Source organism: Procambarus clarkii, chromosome 72 (genome assembly GCF_040958095.1).
Source record: "Procambarus clarkii isolate CNS0578487 chromosome 72, FALCON_Pclarkii_2.0, whole genome shotgun sequence".
Lineage (NCBI taxonomy): Eukaryota > Metazoa > Arthropoda > Malacostraca > Decapoda > Cambaridae > Procambarus > Procambarus clarkii.
Window position 1 is genome coordinate 9,192,891 of NC_091221.1, and position 19,457 is coordinate 9,212,347.

Genomic DNA, 19,457 nt, shown 5'->3' on the forward strand with positions numbered 1-19,457 from the left:
TGAATAACTCTATTTATGCGCATGTATTGCCTGTAAATGTATTTAGCTTTCAGCTTTGAATATATTCAGGGCTCCAGCTTCTCCTCATAGTGCTTGTGTTTTACGTTAAGAAAGTTATTTAATGTGTGTACGTACATACTAAAAGTACAAGAACTTAGAGCAGTAACTGATTGGCTATCCATAAATTGTCTGAGCCAAGACATGCATAATGTGACAAATTACCAAAATTTGCATCTTGTGATGCAAAACATGAAGATAATGGGCTAGATAAATGGTTATAAATTGTCAACATTTTTATAAAGCCATAAACTCTGCATTTTTGTGCACCTGGTCAGTTACACGGTTTGAGTCCCAAAATAATATCAAAGACTTAACACTATCGCACTCTTCGAACGCCCCCGGGAGTTCACAATTTTCCTCATGAGTCGGAGTCGTGGACGCGAGTGGCGTCCATCATTTTAAAATATTTGTTAAAAGTTTAAATTTTATTCGATCAATCTAGGAGTGGTTTTAAAATGAGCACCTTTAGATTGCGCACAATTTGATACCAAAATGAAAGATGTAACACAAAAATTGATGTCAGAACACTGGAAAGATTATAAATACTTTTTTTGTTCCAAATTTTAAAATATTTGTTAAAATTCTATTTATTGCTCTATTAATATGGGGCCAGTTTTAAAATACGTACCTTTATATTGCGAACAATTTGATACCAAAATAAAAGACGTAACACGAAAATTGATGTTATCAAACTGAGCGAGTATACACATTAGGTTGCGGTATGCCAATTGGTGCTCGTTCACGGGTAACTTTAGGCTTTTCTGCGGGGAGTCACGCCGGGCTTTTGGACATCATGTTCATATACACCTGCAGGGAATTTAGTTGCGAACACACTAATACTGTACTGAAACGAACGACATAGCATGATAATTAAGGTGAGAAAACTGAAATGAGTATACACATTTTACTGATTTTGTGCGCTCACGGGTATCTTTTGCAAACTTTAGGCTTTGCTGTGGGGAGTCATGCCAGGCTTTTGGACATTATATGCATATAAACCTGTAGGGAATTCTCTTGCGAACACAATACCAAAACGAACGACGTAGCACGTGAATTAAGGTGAGAAAACTGAAGAGAGTATACACATTTCAGTGTCACAGCACGCTTGCCCGCACTGCCAGTAGCCCATGCATATCTGCGGAGCGCACGCTCCGCGTGCGATGGTGTTAAGTGTTTTATTAATCTTTCAGGCTTGAGACACTAATATTGAGATAAAAACAAAAATGAGGACATTAAGAGCTGTAACAGTGATTTTCAATATCAAAGCACAACAGAAAATGTGTGTAGAACCAAATATTTTTTTTTTTAATATTTGAATATTAAACATAACAAAATGCCACTTAGTAGCCCCCCTGAGCCATGACATTGGGACCATGATGCCTTAGGAAATTGCAAGAGTGAGGAAAGGGGGAAAAGATCACAAATAGGCCCAAAGAGTGAGCGTAGAGGGGAAGATTAGGTATCACAAATAGACCCAAAGTTGAGAAAGCCATAAAAAATTATTAGCACATAAAGACAGGCAACTGCTTGAAGGAAACTAATAAGAGAAAAACAGGGCAAACAATTGTTGCTACAGGGTATACACCTCAACTGTAATACACCTGAATGACATTAGATGACTCCAGCCTTCATCTAAGGTCCCAACCAGTTGACCACCTCATTCATGAACCACCTAAATGAACACAAACCCTCATCTCGTATTCACAGGAAAGGAGGACATATGGCAGGTACATGATGCTACTCGGTGGCCTACCAGAAAGGTTTAATTACATTCAACACTTGATTTCTGGGAGGCCCTCTCCTCAGTAACTCCTCAAAATATAATTCGGTAAAAAGATGTACAGTACCGGACTTGCCAGCGAGATGACGATGGAAAGAGGCCTGTGGCAAAACGGGGACATCATCGCACAGGTGATGGAAACGCGGTTTAAAATCTTAATGTGTAAAGATTGGTGGCGAGAGCTTCAGACTATCAATATAGGTTTGTTGATCTCACTATGAGATGCTTAGACTCGGAAAGGAAAGAGAATTGGAACAGGATACAAGGATTGGGAACAAAGGCTGAACAGACTACATTTGAGTTAGGAGGACAATGGCCTACAAGTCTCCAACCTGACCACTGTGGGAAGGAGCTGAAATGGAGGGATGAGGTAAAGGTAAGACTTTTACCTCATCCTTCCAAGTAAAGTGAGAGACTCGAGAGCCTTCCAACCCAAAAATGACACAATGTACACCAGCAGTCACCAAATCCATGCATAGGTTATCTTGAGATGATTTGATTTCTTGAGTTAAATAGGTAAACAAGATGCAAGGAAAGCAAGCTCCATCTACTAACCAATCTATCAAGAATGGAAACGGGAGGAAGGGGAATAGTCATAGGACACTTGACAATGAATGGGATCTGCCTGGACGACTAAATCCCGAGAAGTCAGAAGCAAGACAATCTAAATTACAACCTCCAAAGGAGAGGGGAATTAACTTGAACCCCCCCCATTGAGGTAATGGACCACTGGCATCCAGTGCAAAAGATGAACAGCAGACCCCCCCCCCCCCCCCTCTGTAGAAGAAGGATGCAGTGAAGTGCTTTCCAGAACATCCATCCCTGAATGGAGTAGTGAGAGCTCCACAACAAAGGTCCAAGACATCCGTTAACATCTCGGTCACTTGAGGAGGGCTTCACAGAACTAAACTTAAAAAAAATCCAGGATGAAAATGACAACTAAAATCCTTCAAGAGGCAGGGCATACACCACACAGTCCCAAAAGAAGTGAAGACAACCATTGGAAAATACAGTATAATGCCTTCGTTCAGAGACAGCCCTGAGGATAAACCATGCAGGTGAAGCTTAGGCTTCCCAAGGTCCCAATGGCGAGACCTTCCCCAGTACCAGCTGGTAACAAAGGTGCAACTGCTCAACAGTTGACTGTGGCAGAGAGGGCAGGACTATCCTAATATCCCAGATCAGGCCTAAAAAAGTTTGGATCTGAAAACAAACACCAACTAGGAAAGCACCATATCCCTGGTCAGAAAAGTCAGAAGACTGGAAGCTCTGGCCAATCAGTCACCAATGTAGTCCAGAACACAGATACCAAACAGACGAAGATGTTGAAGGGCCACTTAAATCTCGTAAATTTCTGGGAACCACACTAGGTCCAAAAGGCAGAGCTTAAAGCGGTAAGAGAGGTGTTTCAGTCTGAACTCCTGTACTCTGTAAAGTCGTGGGTGGATGAGCATGTGTCAATAGATGCCTTGAAGATCCAACAAAATGAGCAAAGTCGCTCAAAACTACCTAGTATACAAGACGTGCCTGCACACAAGAGTCTACCACTGGACCAAGGAAAATAAGGGAGTGGTCTGCCAGCTTTAAGAAAGCCAGGACCTCATTATGCCTGCAAGAAGTAAAGACAAAAAATTTCTGGTACATTTCAGACTCATAGTCAAAGTTCCACAGCATTAACCTAATAGTCTGCCTGAGCTAAAGCTGGGGAATGATGAGACGATGGAAATGCGAGTAAGGGGCATATTCAAGCAGCTATTTGGAGCATGGAAATATAGCCATGGGAAAACAGAGGCATCCATCTCTTGAGATGGGAGTAAGAAAACATGACTGAATGGTGCACCAAACTCCAAAGGCCCCTCTTCTAGCAATCCCTAAATCCAAGGGGTTATTTCCTGCTTCCACAGGAGAGGAAGAAGGCCAAACATCCCCACTGGATAATAGTGAGCACAATGATGTTAGAAACAATGTGTCAGCAAAGGAAGCTTCCTAACCCTGGGACATACAAGAAAAAAAACATATCTTAAAGAAATAAGGAGAATGAGGTGATAGAAGTGCTCCACTACCTACATCGAAGCCTTGAGCAGGCCAACCACTGAAGGGAGGGGGGACCTCAACTGTCCCTTATCTGCTAGTACCTGCAGGCTCCTTTGCCTACAGCTGTCTCGGAGTCTATACCAATGGAGGAGGCTGGGATGTGGCCAGCATATATCTGGCATAGGTGTCCAAAACAAAATGCTCAACATATCTCCAAAACAGTGGCAGAATGGCAGCTGCATAATGTGACTCGTACATTGGCTGTAGAAGCTGAAACTGCAAACCATGATCTAAAACAAAAATGCAGCTACACAAGTCCCAAAAAGATGGCTAGGCCAAAATAGGTGTCAAACACTGACAATGGTACACACTTGAGGATACAAGTGCTCCTGAACCCAACAGTGTGACAGAGGTAGCAGGAGTTACCCTGAGTCCAAAAACACTGAATTACATCCTGAAAAACTGCACATAGCAGCATCAAACATGGGGGTAGTTGAGGAAGCCATAACAGCATGATAAAAAATGTATACCTGACAAAGCTACTTCTCCAAGCGACAAGTCATCAGCCACCTGGGCAGACATGCAGAGTAGTTAAGCAAAAAGCAGAACAATAATTTTGGCTGAACCAGACACTAAAACCCCTATCCCTCTCAGACTGAACCACCTGGTAAGGGAGGGTGAATGCAGCCATGAAGAACAATAATCACACATGTGATCCAAGCAGATGCTTCGTTGAAGCATAGGGCTCGACTGCACAGGATAGAACCAGAATTGATAGCTACACAAGCCCACAACTAACTACTATATACTCCCCATCAACAGGTCTTGCAGTAAGTAGCGAACCCCCACACTACCTGGAAGCGAGATGACTTAACATGAGTCAACTCATAGAGAAGGAAACCCAAACCCTGCAGAGGAAATAACTGGTGGGGCAAGGAAAATGCAAGCTTACTACAGTGAACACAACCTTGACAATGCAGCCAGAGTAAAATGTAAACAATGGACACACAAGGTGGGAGGCAGAAAACAAATGTGAAGCAGGAAATAAAAAAAAAAAGCAGTGGCCTCACACAGAATGAAATGTTCCAATAATAGCCAACCCATTTGTTTCAAAATCTGAAAATGAATGCAAGCACAGCAGAGGTGTGCAATCCTAAACTTCATCAAGCAAATAAATTAGGTCAGGGGGGAACCCTAGGTGACCTTAGCCGCCATCTACCATTCATCAGCAGCATCATTGTTAGGGTATATACATTGCAGCACCAATTGTTTTGCAAATTTTCCTCACCATTACCAATTGCCTCCAAGCAGTTGCTGGCTTTGGCGTGCTTTTAAAATCAGGTGGGTTATTCTCAGTTTTGGGTTCATCTATTAAAGATGAGCTTCCCTCGCCTTGCAGATAGAGCCAGATTCTATGTCAGGCTCAAGTGGGGCCTTGGATGTTTTGTGTTATCCTTAAGGTTTGGTAGCCCCACTGCTTTAGCTTGGGAGGTACTAAATGGGCCCCTTCCATAAAGGTAAAAAGAACTAGCAACAATATAAATACAGTATGGTGTGTAAAAGAGGAGTTACTGATGTGTTTAAAGAATGTGCACAAGGACTAGACATGGGAAGAATGGTACTGTATATTAAGGCGAGAACTGAGAATACAATATGAAAGAAGGCAACATTAAAATGAGAATGGAATATTTATGGTGAAACGGACAAATTGCACGAGTGCTTAATAGATAATACACACTACCTAATTAGAATTACCCTATGTATGATAGTGGAGATTGTGTAATGCACACAACTGTCTGATTAAGCATGTTGTTCACCACATTGTGAATGTTAAACTACTTACCTGTGTGTTCATAGCACACTGAGATTATTACTAACATTTTCACATGCCACATTTCTGTATACAGTATATTTAATATAAAATTAGAGTTGGGGAAAATCTGAATTAATTTTTTTAAGGATCCTAATGTAATTATCAAAAGGCAAGACTGCATTATTAATGCAATAGTTTACACCAACTTTAAGCATATTACTGTAATTTTGTTGGGATTTAGACTTGAAAAACTGGTTAGGTTATTCAGTGTTACATTTATCAAAGAACACAATTTACTAATTATTTTATTATATTCTTGTCCATAATTACTGTTAGGTATACAGAGGTATATGAAGCTAACTGATGTTGTCTAATCGTCCCACTCTACTCAGGAATTGAACCCAGGCCCTCTTATGGGACGAGAGCGTGTGTGTTGAGCATCACATAAGTGTGACCATAAATAATGGTAGTAACACATTTACAGTTCCCCGTGGTGTAGTGGTTCTTAAGACACTCGCCTGGCGTTTCGTGAGCGTTTTGTCCAAGGTTCGTATCCTGGCTGGGGAGGATTTACTGAGCGTCAATCTTTAACTGTAGCCTCTTTACCCAACAGTAAAATGGGTACCTGGTTGTTAAACGATTTGGCGGGTCGTATTCCAGGGGACATAGGATTAAGGACTTGCCCGAAGCGCTACGCATACTAGTGGCTGTACAAGAGTGTAAGAACTCTTGCATATATAAATAAAATAAATAAATAAATAGGGTGTAATTCCTGCCATTTGTATAAAATTCCATAATATGAATATGGAGCTAATTTCTTAATCGCATTCTTCTCGTCAATGTAACACTAATGCAAAAAAAAAATCGCAAAATGGTGTAAAATGAAAGATAAAGATCACCTTTGAAAAAAAAATATTACTATGATATCTCTCCAAATATAGTTCAGAATTGCTGCACGAAGAGATCCATTCTATCATATACAGTACTACTTTAATCTATAAACAATAAGTGCAGTAGATGCACTGTGCATAAATAGTGGCTTTATAAAATATACAATATTGTACCTACTATTTAACTACTGTAATTGGTCTGTCTTTAGAATACAGTATATATAAATTAATAATTATTATTAACTGGCTGAGAACCTCTTGATTCCAATGGAACCTGTTCCACTGGCTTACCTTGCAGTTACTTTGCGTTAATTTCAGGGATCAATGTCCCCCGCAGCCCTGGTCTCTGACCAGGCCTCCTGGCTAACTTACATTTATGTTGGGATCAACAGCTATGAATGGTAGAGTATGCATGTCATGTTTGACTTGCTCCTGACTTGTGCAGAAACGACTCTTCCTTCTATTAAATTTATTCTTTAATAATAATATCAAGACAAATATTACACACACAACACATGTAGCTGGAAACTCATTTTCTAATAAATCCAATATTCAAAATTTTTTGGGGGGCACTCAAAATCACAATCTTAAGCTTCCTATAAATAAAAACTTAAAAAAATCTAGCAAGCAGTTACACAAGTCGATCATCAAGCACAAAAGCAAGTCAAATTCTTAGGTGTTAGATATAAGAGCAAAATAATGTACTTAAATATTCTATTTAAATTGTATTGGCATTTGACTTTCCATTGGAGACTTTTGGTGCTGTGGAGATGGGGACGGAGACCTGCTGCATGGATAACAGCTTCTTCCCTGTATCAACCTACCCTGGCTTTACGCCCTGGTGAGGCCACTCCAACCCTGACTTATACTTCGCCTCTTGCACAAGCAAGAGGCGAAGTATAAGTCACGTGATGCCGACCCATGAATAGCAAAGACAAAAAGGAACAAGACTGCTGAAACTGAAAGAAGGGGAGGGGGAAAATGACGATGAAAAGTGCCAAGAAACCTTACAATGCTGCCAAGACATGAGATGCAAGTGAGACCGTAGAAGCCAAGCTGTGTGTGAATCATACAGGTGGTGATGGACCTGAATCGGAAACTGCACACCTGATGAACAGAAGAGATTCGAACCAGCAATAAAAATTTGCTGATCGACCCACAGAAAGAGGTGGAGCTGCAGAAAGACACCCGGGTTCGGACACCGAGCCAGAAGGATGACTCTCTACCAGTGGAAGTCTCCAGACTGGACAGCACACATGAAGCAACAGCCAAACTGGAGGGAAGGTTATCTTGAGATGATTTCGGGGCTTTAGTGTCCCCGCGGCCCGGTCCTCGACCAGCCCTCCACCCCCAGGAAGCAGCCCGTGACAGCTGACTAACACCCAGGTACCTATTTTACTGCTAGGTAACAGGGGCATAGGGTGAAAGAAACTCTGCCCATTGTTTCTCGCCGGCGCCCGGGATCGAACCCGGGACCACAGGATCACAAGTCCAGTGTGCTGTCCGCTCGGCCGACCGGCTCCAGAAGAGATAAAGGAACCTCCACCTCAACCAATTCAGTCCAAAAGCAACAATTGTGAAAGCCTCATAAACAGAGAATGGAGCCATGTAAAATAGAAACTAAAATTCAAGCTGAAGCAAAGAGGACCACCCCAGGGTGCCAGAACATTTCTTAAAACTGGATACAAACACTGGTGATGGTGTATCACCAGTACAGGCCTGGTCAGGTTACAGGCCTACAGGTTAGGAGGCCTGGTCGACGACCGGGCCGCGGGGACGCTAAGCCCCGGAAGCACCTCAAGGTAACCTCAAGATATGGTTCAATCTGGTACAATAGGGGTCAAAATGAGACCATCTGTGAAAACTCTGGATACACCTTGCACTTGGACAGGGATTAGAGAAGCAAACCCCAATAATCTTAGACAAGTTACATGCAGAGACCAGCTCTAAAGAGGGAGGAGTGTGTGATTCAATGAACAACCAAAAAACAGAACCCAAAGGGAAATGAACACACTACAGAGCCTGCCACACTTCAAACTCATGAACCATATAGCATGCCTGGAGGAGAGGACTTGCCCAATGAACCCAAGAAGCAAAGGGACTGGGAATAAGACGCCCAGCAAAAAGATGGATGGGGTAACCCAACCAACCCAGACTCGAAGATGCAATGACTGAAAAAGAGCTGCAGAGAAGAAACAAAGCCCAAGAGCCCCAAAAAAAAAAAAAAAAAAAGCACAAAGAAATACCCATACATTGTGGGACCAGGAGCCAGCTCCGAGAACTTGGCCCCAAAAGAAGCCAACAAAAGGATTACCCAACAAAGAAAACCACCCTCGAGACAGGATAAATGACTGAGGGTTAAACCCTCAGTCATTTGCCTAATGTCAAATGACTTTATGGTTTAACATGGGAGCAGTAACTAGGGCAAGGGGGGTGACTTAACTACTGGGTGGATTGTTTGTGATGTTTTACTATTTTGACTTGTCCATTTTGCTTCTCTTCATTCTAGGTTCTTCATTCAGTGAGTGTTCGTGTACCTTTGCTCTCCCCCTCTTTATGGGAGAGGGGGGGGGGAGCAGGCTTTGACCTCTGATTCCCTGTAGCCTTTTTTATTTCTATTTGCAATGGTGGGTACAAATGTAGATGGCTTCTGACTCCTGTTAGCAGACTGAAAGTGTTTCCCTTCTCATAGCTCATGGGGGGATCCTTAATAACTAGTTTTCCCTGGAACACAACCCACCAATCAGTTAGCAACCAGCACCCCATTAACTGCTGGGTGAATAATTAAGAATTGACACTAAACAATCCTCCCTGGTCAGGACTTGAACCTAGGCCAAATCATTCACAAGGTGTGTGGCATGGGACGAGCATTACCACTGTGCCACCAAGGCTTTTAATGACTCGGAAGGGTTGCTGTGAGTAAGTGTAGAGCTATCTCGGAGTGGCTAGCAAAAGGGAGCCATCGTTCGACCCTCTAGAAATGAAGCAAGAAACAGAAAAATTAACAGTATAGCCTTGTCCACCAAATATATAAGCAGTCACTTGACTTGTACCTTTCCAATCTATAATTCACTATTTCTCTTATGTCTACAATATTATGGAAAATAAAGATACTCCATACAAATATCTTGGTCCTCCAAACATTACATATCAGTGCTTAAGTTATCATAAAATAGTTCTTACCTTATACATATCATTTTCCTCCATCTACTGTGCCTCAATGAATGAGACAAACATTTAAAGAGTGCTCTTTTAAAAACTCTTTCCAAATACAGTACTAAGTTAATCTTTACATTGAAAGTTTCCTCTTAAAAAAAACTAACCTCACTCGAACAACATACTTCCCTTCCTCAAAATAAATAGAATAAATTAACACCATCAACCCCCTGTGAAGATTGGGATCCAGTCGGCATGATGAAATGGGTTGTTATTGATTAGTCTGAATATGTAATCAAGGATTATACTGTGCAAGGAACTCACACGCCTGCGTGCACTCTGTGATGGTGTATGCTGTGGCTAAACCAATTCAGTGAGTGAAATAAGGGATAATATGGGGTAACACAATGGTGAGCATTCACTAATACTGTATGCAAAAATTCTATATAGCATTCCGTGTATTCTTATGATAAAAGATATCTTGTACAATAAGCCATTTGTGGCTCCAAATGCAAATTTCAAGCAAATTATTACTTTCAATAAATTGATGAGGTACTTATTGCTAGCTCTATAACAATCTGGTTAGTTTTAATATGGTAATATACACACTAAGGGTTAGTAAAACAGGCAGATGGCAGTGTTCACACAACAATATGAGGTTATCATGGCAGGCAGGATTAACTCAAGACATACTGGTAAGAAGGGATTACTCAAGGGTTATAGTTTGTTAATAGGGTTAGCAGCATCCCACAAGCAAAGGGAGGTCACAATCAGCAATCCAGGCCTCACTCTTCAAAGTGGGAAGTCCATTCTCTAACCTTGGAGGCTTTACCAGTTCTCCCCAAAGGTGCCTAATAATTTTGATCCATTTATACACTATCTGTAGTGTCATTTTCAGGGGTGGATTTCTGTATCCATTTATGCAGTGAATAGGTTTCATAAAATTTTATAATTTTGTTTAATACCAGAGCATTTTGACAATGCTGGAAAAGCCTCCGTGGTACCTCCCCTAACTGACCTCTGTTCTGGTCGAGCGGAGGGACCAGCGAGTTGTCTTGGCACACCTTGAAGTAAACCTCCTGTTTCGTGCCCTTGGTTATGGCCCCTGGGGGAATGACTATGGACACGCCTGTTTCCTCAGAGGTGAGTGTGCCCCCCTTGTGATCATACACCCCTCGTGCCGTGGCTATCACCTTATGTTTGCCTTCCTCTGCCACCGACCGCCTGCTGAGTGGTGGGCACAGCCTCGGTTAGACAAATAAAAGCCTATGATAGTTCCAGCAATGATCACGGTACAAAAGACAGCCAAAGGGAAAAAATCCTGGATGAGCTGTTATTAACCGTCTATTATTCCATGTGGTTAAGAGTTATGCTGACAACATTAGAGAGAACTATCACAGGAGGATTTTCTTTACTTTTCTTGACTCCCTGCCCTTTGTTGGTTTGGAAGTTGGAAAACATAAAATTTGTGCAACATGCACAAACAAAAAAGTGCAAGAGACACCTTAGGCTTTAGGGAACCAGGATGCAAGAAATGTAGGGAGACACTGTTGCATTTCTGCCAACATGTATCGCAAAAATCCATTAGATTTACCTTAAAGGAAAATCCCTAACCAGTGGGACATACAGGTAGAACATGTAGTAGTAGTAGTAGTAGGGTAATACTTTAAAAAGGGCTGGAGAATTATTGGGAAGAGAACGTTGCGATGACACAGCTGGTAATAAAGGAGCAATACAATACAATCTTATGAACAAATCCACAAGGGCCGTGATGAGGGTTCGAACCTACGTCCGAGAGGATCCCAGATGCGCCTTAAGTGACTGTGCCACGACACAGTTGATTAAGGTGCGTCTGGGATCCTCATGGACGTAGGTTCGAACCCTCATCACGGCCCTTGTGGATTTGTTCATTTGATGCATCACGCTACTGTGATTTCTGTGTGCAATACAATCTTCACAGGGTTATTGTTACTGTGAGGCAAGTTATTGGCCATTTTCCTGATCCATACATTTATAATTTGATTAAGTTATTAGCATAAATTAGAAAGCCAAATAAAGCACCAAGGATGAAAATAACATTAGACTATTAACACTATGCATTTATACAATTGACTAGCAGTGAATAATAATTTCCAAATAACTGTACGAAACTACTTTAGCTACCTTACTGCAGTAACAAACTATAGTTAGCACTCGGCAATAACACTAATTATATTCACATCATCCTTAGCCTTCTTTTGTCATATTAAGATACACCCAATCACCATCTGATTATAGTCACATTTGAAGAAATGTATAAATTCACTTGCTTCTTCACCTAAAAGTCCTCGTTACCTGTTAATGTTATCCCACAAATATGGTAAATCTAAACTCCAAAAGTAGAGTAAGTGCTCACATGCCTCCAAGAGAAAACTAATGGGTGTACAATGACAATTTAGTCATGTGACCCTATATAGAATATAGATGTAGTATACACAGAAACTGCACATGTACGCACAGACATGCATGTGTTTTATTCATGCCACCGCCATTTACATTTCTTTCACACATCTACAGACGACGATTTCAACCATAATTGCCAAAGAATATCAAATCTTGGTTGTAAGAGAAAAGTTGCAGATCTCTAGTAAAAAATAATTTGGCATAGATGAAAACTGTGATTGTTCACATTTTTCTAAAATTTTAATGAATAGAGTAAAAGACGATAGCAAAAACATAGTTGTTCACAATACTGCCAAGGATGCACTACTTCTAGTCACCTACCAACATCCTAAAAAATCCTTCTTTGCTGAGAAAACATTTTTCCTGGCAATTAACTGTTGAGTTATTAAATGGTATAACTCCTAAATATAAAGGGACACAATTTAGTGCCCTACTAAATAGCTGCAGTTAAATAATTTATATACTATAAATATTAGTGCTACTTATAGCTACAGTATATTTTAGTATGATTTATGCCTACAAAACAAATTTAATTTGGAAAGTCCATTATTTTTCCATACAATGGGCAATAACCTTAACCATCAAACTCTCCCTATATACAAATGTGCAACTCCTAATATGTATCAGTGTAGCCAAAAGCTTTCCATAGCTTTTGTACAACATTTGCTCTATAATTTGACTTTTCATCCTTCAAACATAAAGACAACCAGTACATATTAATATGCATACCATATAACATTCAAAACCAAGGGGACATACAGACACAGTGCATAACGTTCAGCATTTCACACATGCTGAATTACTGTCCATGTGCTGGTGTTTTTCATATATTAATAATAGATTGTGTTAGTCCTCTATCTATGGCTCCCCTTTCTTCTTGTATTAGATTAAATATAACATTTAAATAAAAGATGACCGTAAAGTATGGGAAAAATGCATATGTTAGTACAGTACACCCAAATGAAGTTTTAAATGGACAGCTTGATCATCATCAATATGGCTAAAAAAAAAAATAGGCAAAGGCCTCTGAAGATCTGCATGTCCACATCCCTCACCTGTTTCCATGATCTGTATACACGGGTAAGGCAGGATGGCTTCCAGGTGGACCACGGGGGTCGGGGGGTTTTTTGTATAGCTCAAATGCACTTCCTCTATGGTCATGATTGGGCAGGTCCCTACCACCAGGTCCCCCTCCTCCTCCATGCTGGCTACTTCCAGGAGCCATGTCTCTGGGAGGAGGCACATTGAGGTAATATCCGCTTCTGCCCGATGCTGAGGATGTCACCTGAAATTTATAACAAAGATCTTTTACACGTACAGAGAAAAGGATGGCAGGTATCTCGTATATACTTGGATCGTGGTACCAGAAGATGCATTCAATATTTCTAGTAGATATACTTGTGCATCCATCATGGTCCAGTTAGTAGTGCGTGGGCTTACAGAGTAAAGATATTCAGCTACAATCCAATCGTATAGTTTCAATATTTTCTCACTATTAACACTTACACAAAACGGAAACAAAAATACAGGCATCCTTCAATATACGAGATACTTTTGTTCCTAAGAAGTTGATTGTCTGGTGAAATTTTGTATATTGAACCATATTTTCCCACTAACTTCCGTTACACGATTGGAGATTGATGCCTATAAAATATTTGGGTATCAATATACTGTATATACAAAACAATTGGGTATGTATCAGAGCATTTTAAGTATATATTAAAAGGTGATTATCTATTTACTAAGATGTTAGTAAATTTAGTAATGAAAATATTTTACTTGTTAGTATTTTTTTTTATATGCAAGATATGTTATTGTAATTGCTCTATCGTCTAATAAAGACAATAGAGCATTTATGTAAATATCTGGAGGCACTGAATGTCTGAGGAGAAATCAGAATGAAGATGGAGAGCACAACATCATGGGGGAACGAAAGCACTGTAAGAGAGACCCTTGTGTAGGGAGAAATAGCAGTGCTATTGAGAGAGACCCTTGTATAGGGAGAAATAGCAGTGTTAAATGTTGGAAAAAAAAAGTCTGGAATTCTGACCCCTTTCAGATGCAGAGCATCATCTCAACAGGAAAATGTAATCTCCTAAAAAGAAAACCCAATGTAAACAAAAGGGATAAAATAGTTAAGAAAAAGCAGATTCAATGCAAGAAAATAGAGAAACAACAGTGTTAAATATAGAAAAACAGCCTGAAAACATTATAAGACATATAAATGAAGTATTGGGAAATGTGTATGACATGTATAGGGAGGGGACATTATTGGAACCAGGCAGGCAGGGGCATGTGGCAGCCCCCATCAGTCACTTGGGAGAGGGAGGCAGTGACAACCTGACCAGTGTCGTGGATGGTCTCCAACAAACACGATAAGTGCAGTATTATAGATGTTTATAGCGGTGCTTCCCCTTTGCTTTATGAGTTAGGGATAGGAATTTGTGGAAATAAGTATTTTTGGAACCCTGTGTGTAGGGAGAGTGGTGTGTTGTTAATTCAGCTGTGTGTCACATGGGGGTTATCCACATTTATTTTGTAGATTAATTTGTAAACCCAGGCCCTTTGTAGTGACCTATGAGGAGTGGAATAGAGTAATGACCTTAAGTTCCAGGTTGTAGAGGGAGAAGGGCCCTTCCCCCCCCCCCCCCTCCCTTTTGTCTGTATCAATCCTGGTGGAGGATCCAAGTGCACACCCCCCTCCTTTGTTCTAAGAAGTGAGGAAATCTGGTATGTGTTAAATAAAATCCTTTTGTAAAATTGTACCCCAAGATGCAATTTTTGTCCCATGTTGTTAAAACTGGTGACTTACTATATAGACCCCTGCACTTCCATTATTTATAAGAAAGTAAGAGCGGGTGTTGTTGGCGATACTTTAGGGTATAACTTTCAATCTCGTACCTTACAGCATCATATAGACTGCTTAATTTCCTTCGCTATGATGTAAATACAAGCAGAAGTGCTATAAATCTTGTATTTGGATGGGGGGTATAATAGAATGTGTGAATTGGGTCAAAGAGCAACAATTTACGTGAAAGCAGGAAGCTGGTGGTAGGTCCAGCGGAGGCATGTGCAGCTAACGGCACTAAGCGAGTGAAGTAGCATGCTGGTTGAGACCTTTGGTTACCCCGGACTGCCAACTGGAGGCAGTCCGGTACATCACGGTTATAATAATTCGCCCTGTGGCAATTATCGTTAGCCCTCTTTTAACATTTGGTTCCTAATTTTCTTTATGCAGCTATTTTAGGTGTTGACTATTCCTCCTAATGGGTTTTTATCTATTTAAGGTTTGTCTGATTCCCAAGATACCCCTCCCTTCATACAGCATGCTAGAGTCTAGGTATTTATTCCAATAGGCATGGGAGGATCTCGGAGGACTAGTGTGATTGGCTAGGGCTCGATGGTACCAGCACTTAATCTCAGAGCTAATCAATGACCTTCCCAGAAATAATGGAGTTTCTAGTCTCCATTTTCTAATAAAAAAATTTGTCCAATAACTTGGTACCAATTGTCCAATGCACCGGAATGTGCAGTTATCATAAATACGTACAAGAAATAAACATACTGTACTTACCAAAAACATTTATGTAATTTAGTCCCAAAATACAAAAACAAGAATTCTGCACAACTTTTCCAAAATACTTTGACAATCACTCAGACATTAATGAAAAAGCACGATTGATTTTTTAGAATGACTAACCGACACATGTCATTAATTTGTTGCCCCAATGTGTCTTCTTAAACTATTAATGGCTGCACACCTTATTATATGAAGATCTGCCAAAAGTATCATATTTTCTATCTAGGCTACTTCCTTGTCCACTATCAAGGCCACTGTAGTCATCACTGAGTCCTCCATTACTGGTGGTATGATAAGTCCCTCGGTCATAAGCTTTCCGTCCGTCCATGTACATTTCCCAGGCTCCAACTCCTCCTTCCATATTGGTGGGAATACTGCCTGGGGCTTGAGGCTTGTAATTTTTGGGTTTGGGCGGTGGAACAGGTTTGTAGTTACTACTCTTTGGTGGAGGTAGTGGTTTATAGTCTGATGATCTGAGGAAAAACATACCCATCATGATTTCCATAGATAAAATTAAGCATTTTTTAAGTAAATGACTTGTCTTGCTTGTGTTTCAAATGTAGGGTATAGAACTGTGTGTCAAGCGAATATTATAACTTTAAAAATACTAGAGGCGGCATTTCTAATAAAAAAAAATTGCCTAAAGCAGCATCTCTAAAATTAATATTACTGCATCTATTTTTAAATTAAACATTAATATTTTACCTGTAAGGATCATCTGAGCGGTAGGTAGGTGGTTGTGAGGACGACCTTGAGTATCGGTATGGCTCGTGAGGTGACCGTGGATGCAATTTGCTTTTGAGATCATCGTGAGCATTGGGACCTAATGACGGATTCATCATGTCGTAGGGACTCTGAAGATGTGTTAAAAGTAGGCCATTAATATTTTCTATTGGAAATAGTAAATTTTTTTTTTTTTCCAAGAAAAGATTTTGATCTGCAAATCAAACTTCTACACTATAACTGAGAGGTAACGTGTTGTTTTCTGTGAGCATTTCACTAATTCATAGAGATTATTGCCAATGTCATTATCTTCAATATATTTTTAATAGCACTTTTAGCAGAATACTATGTTTTCATGTGCTGCTGTTCTTAGTTTATTATTAAAACTTGGCAAGCATCCCGAAATTTATTTCACGTTCAAATTATCCGAGCAGTAATTAAAAAAATATTATATCTATTTATCTTCCTAACACTTCAGATTATAAGCTACTGCTGTTAACATCACTTCCTCAGCATAACACACACTGTAAGAGGAAACATAAGGACTAGCAGTAGGCACCTTAAGTACCCCAAACTCCTTAGACCTCGGTGGAAGCTGTGCTCCTCAAACACCAACACAACCTCAAAACATAGTGTGATACACTTAAAAAATTATTTACGTTAAAGACAAATCTGTTAATACCGTATTCAGAATATATCTTTGTCTCCCTTAAGAACTGTAATTATGGCCCAATTTTATCTTTCCAACAAATACTTTTTGAATTTCTCTGCTACAGCTAAAGTTATACATGTTAGCATCTTCAAGTGCTTGCACATTGTGAAATGCTATAATAGTATGTAACTTTTTATGTATGTTCTTTAGCGATTTATCATTTGGACCGATTTCTTGCCATTAGCTTCAGGTGTGCAGCCATTAACTGATTTAAGTTAAACTCATTTTTAAAAGCTCCATTTGAAATGCTGTTGAAGATGCAGTGCACATTTTCACATACATACAAACAAAAAAGTACTATATAGATAATCTTCCAGAATTTCTGGAAAATTACTGATTTAACAACTTCGTGTAAAATTCTAAATAAAATCATGTGATTTTATTTATTTAGCCACTGAAACATTGAATACATAAATTTTAACAAAAACAATGAAATGCCTATGCAAAAACTGCTCCATTTTTAGTAGCAACTTTGTAGTTCTCTCTGCCCTTAAACTGATCATATGACAAGATCAATTATTTTATGCCCCACAAGGATAAGTACCTTACCAACCATCTTGTTCTTGAAACAAATTGGCTCAGTGGAGAGCATACCTCAATCCGACCAGTGGTTGGATTCATTATGATGCGTAGAAACCACTCTTAACACCTTGCCATTTATGGTCAGGGCCTACAGACTGGCAACTCTATTCACAAAACAAAACAAAATGACAGAGCCACAGACAGTGTTGAGCATCAAAATAATAGTCACACTATATAGAATACTGAAGACAATGTTACTGCTATCATATGGCCACCTTTAAAGTATGAACCCAGATGAAAGGACTAATCATAGGCACCCAAATAAGTAAGAGTCTGAATCTTCGATCTGACAAGTTAAACAAATCTCCCAGATGCAAAGGAAAACAACCAACCAACCTAAGGTAATTGAAACCCCAAAGTGGAAATCATCTGTGAAGAACGTTTTTGGCAAGCACTCTGTGAATCGAGGCCATAATCAATTGAAAGGTAGAATGTATCATTCACAGGCACTCAATTGAGACTGTAAAGTTGAACCTTCAAATATGTGAGAAGATAAAATCTCTTAGATACTCGGGAACCCCAAACCAACCAACCATAGCCAACTGAAACAAAGATGCAAATTGGCTGCAAGAGAAGAATCCTGTTTGCCTTCAATGAATCTTGTAATCAACAAAACTGGGGTAGTGTTAGCCATGAATTAAAAAAAAAAAATCAAACAAAAGCTAATTACTTCAATGCTTCTATAGCATAACAAACCTAGCAGTAGCTTTAGCACACAATCACTGACAAAATGACAATCTGAATTTGTATCATAAATATACCAATTGATAAAAAGTACAGGACCATACTTGGCACAAAAAAGGCCTTGGCTAGGGAAACAAGACCCTGGAAACTTGCTCAATGTGCAAGCCTGATTTAAAGGAGTCAAAACAGCTGAGAAAGCTGTGACATGGCCTTACGGTGGTCATTGATCTTCACAATGAACACCAGGAAACTGTGTTGCTGGAAGAGGCTGAAGCTGATTTACATATCAGAGAAACTGCACGAGAAACAGACTGAGCAATTGGGCATAAAGGAAAAACTAAATATACCCCAAATGCACAGACAAAAGTATCTAGGAAAACCAATAAGAATTAACCGAATATACTGAACTAGTCCAACCTTGGACAATTGTTCAGGAAGGCGCACTATTTCTCCTGACATACTTGTCCAGTAGTGCTGGCATTTAGTGCTGGTCACAGTACAGTACTTGGGTTGATGAATGTTTTGTTAATTTCATGAATCATTTTGAAATGTTGTTTGCCCAAAATCATTTGGAGGACCTTAAGAGTGGTTTGAAAAGTTTTTGTGCACACGTTCAGTGGTTACCTCGGGTGGATAGAGTTGGAGTAGGTACTTGTCCTTCTGGGACCTAAAGTTGCTCTGAACCTGCCAGTCGGGTATAAAGGCAAAGAACTACTGAAGGAACTTGTTTAACAGCAGGCCTACGTATTCATTTTTATCCAGAGCATTGAGCATTCAGTGCCTGAGACAGTAATTTCTAGAGAATCTACTACTACAACTACCTCAGTCATTACAAAATAAGACTGCAAAACATTGAACAGAAATTTATTTACAGATTTAGCTAGTATTATATAAATAAGCTGCATTCTGTTTGCAAAATTAACAAGACTTTTGCTCAATCATGTATGAGAATTTATAATGCTTGAGATATATTTACAACATTTGATAAGAATAAACAAAAA

General features: G+C 39.8%; 1 protein-coding gene across 11 annotated transcripts in view; it reads right to left on the minus strand.

The window, feature by feature from the left end:
* The window catches only part of pyd (zonula occludens-like protein polychaetoid), a 371,558-nt gene that overhangs the window by 3,885 nt on the left and 348,216 nt on the right, over positions 1-19,457 (minus strand). For 9 of the 11 annotated variants that reach the window (XM_045767502.2, XM_045767500.2, XM_045767506.2 and 6 more), the window contains 4 exons: positions 16,461-16,609; positions 15,937-16,228; positions 13,231-13,460; positions 10,752-10,960 (listed from right to left, as the gene is read on the minus strand). In XM_045767502.2, coding sequence (XP_045623458.1) covers positions 10,752-10,960; positions 13,231-13,460; positions 15,937-16,228; positions 16,461-16,609 — 880 coding nt within the window. The remainder of the gene's footprint in view (positions 1-10,751; positions 10,961-13,230; positions 13,461-15,936; positions 16,229-16,460; positions 16,610-19,457) is intronic. The other 2 variants (XM_045767505.2, XM_045767508.2) reach the window with 2 other exon arrangements.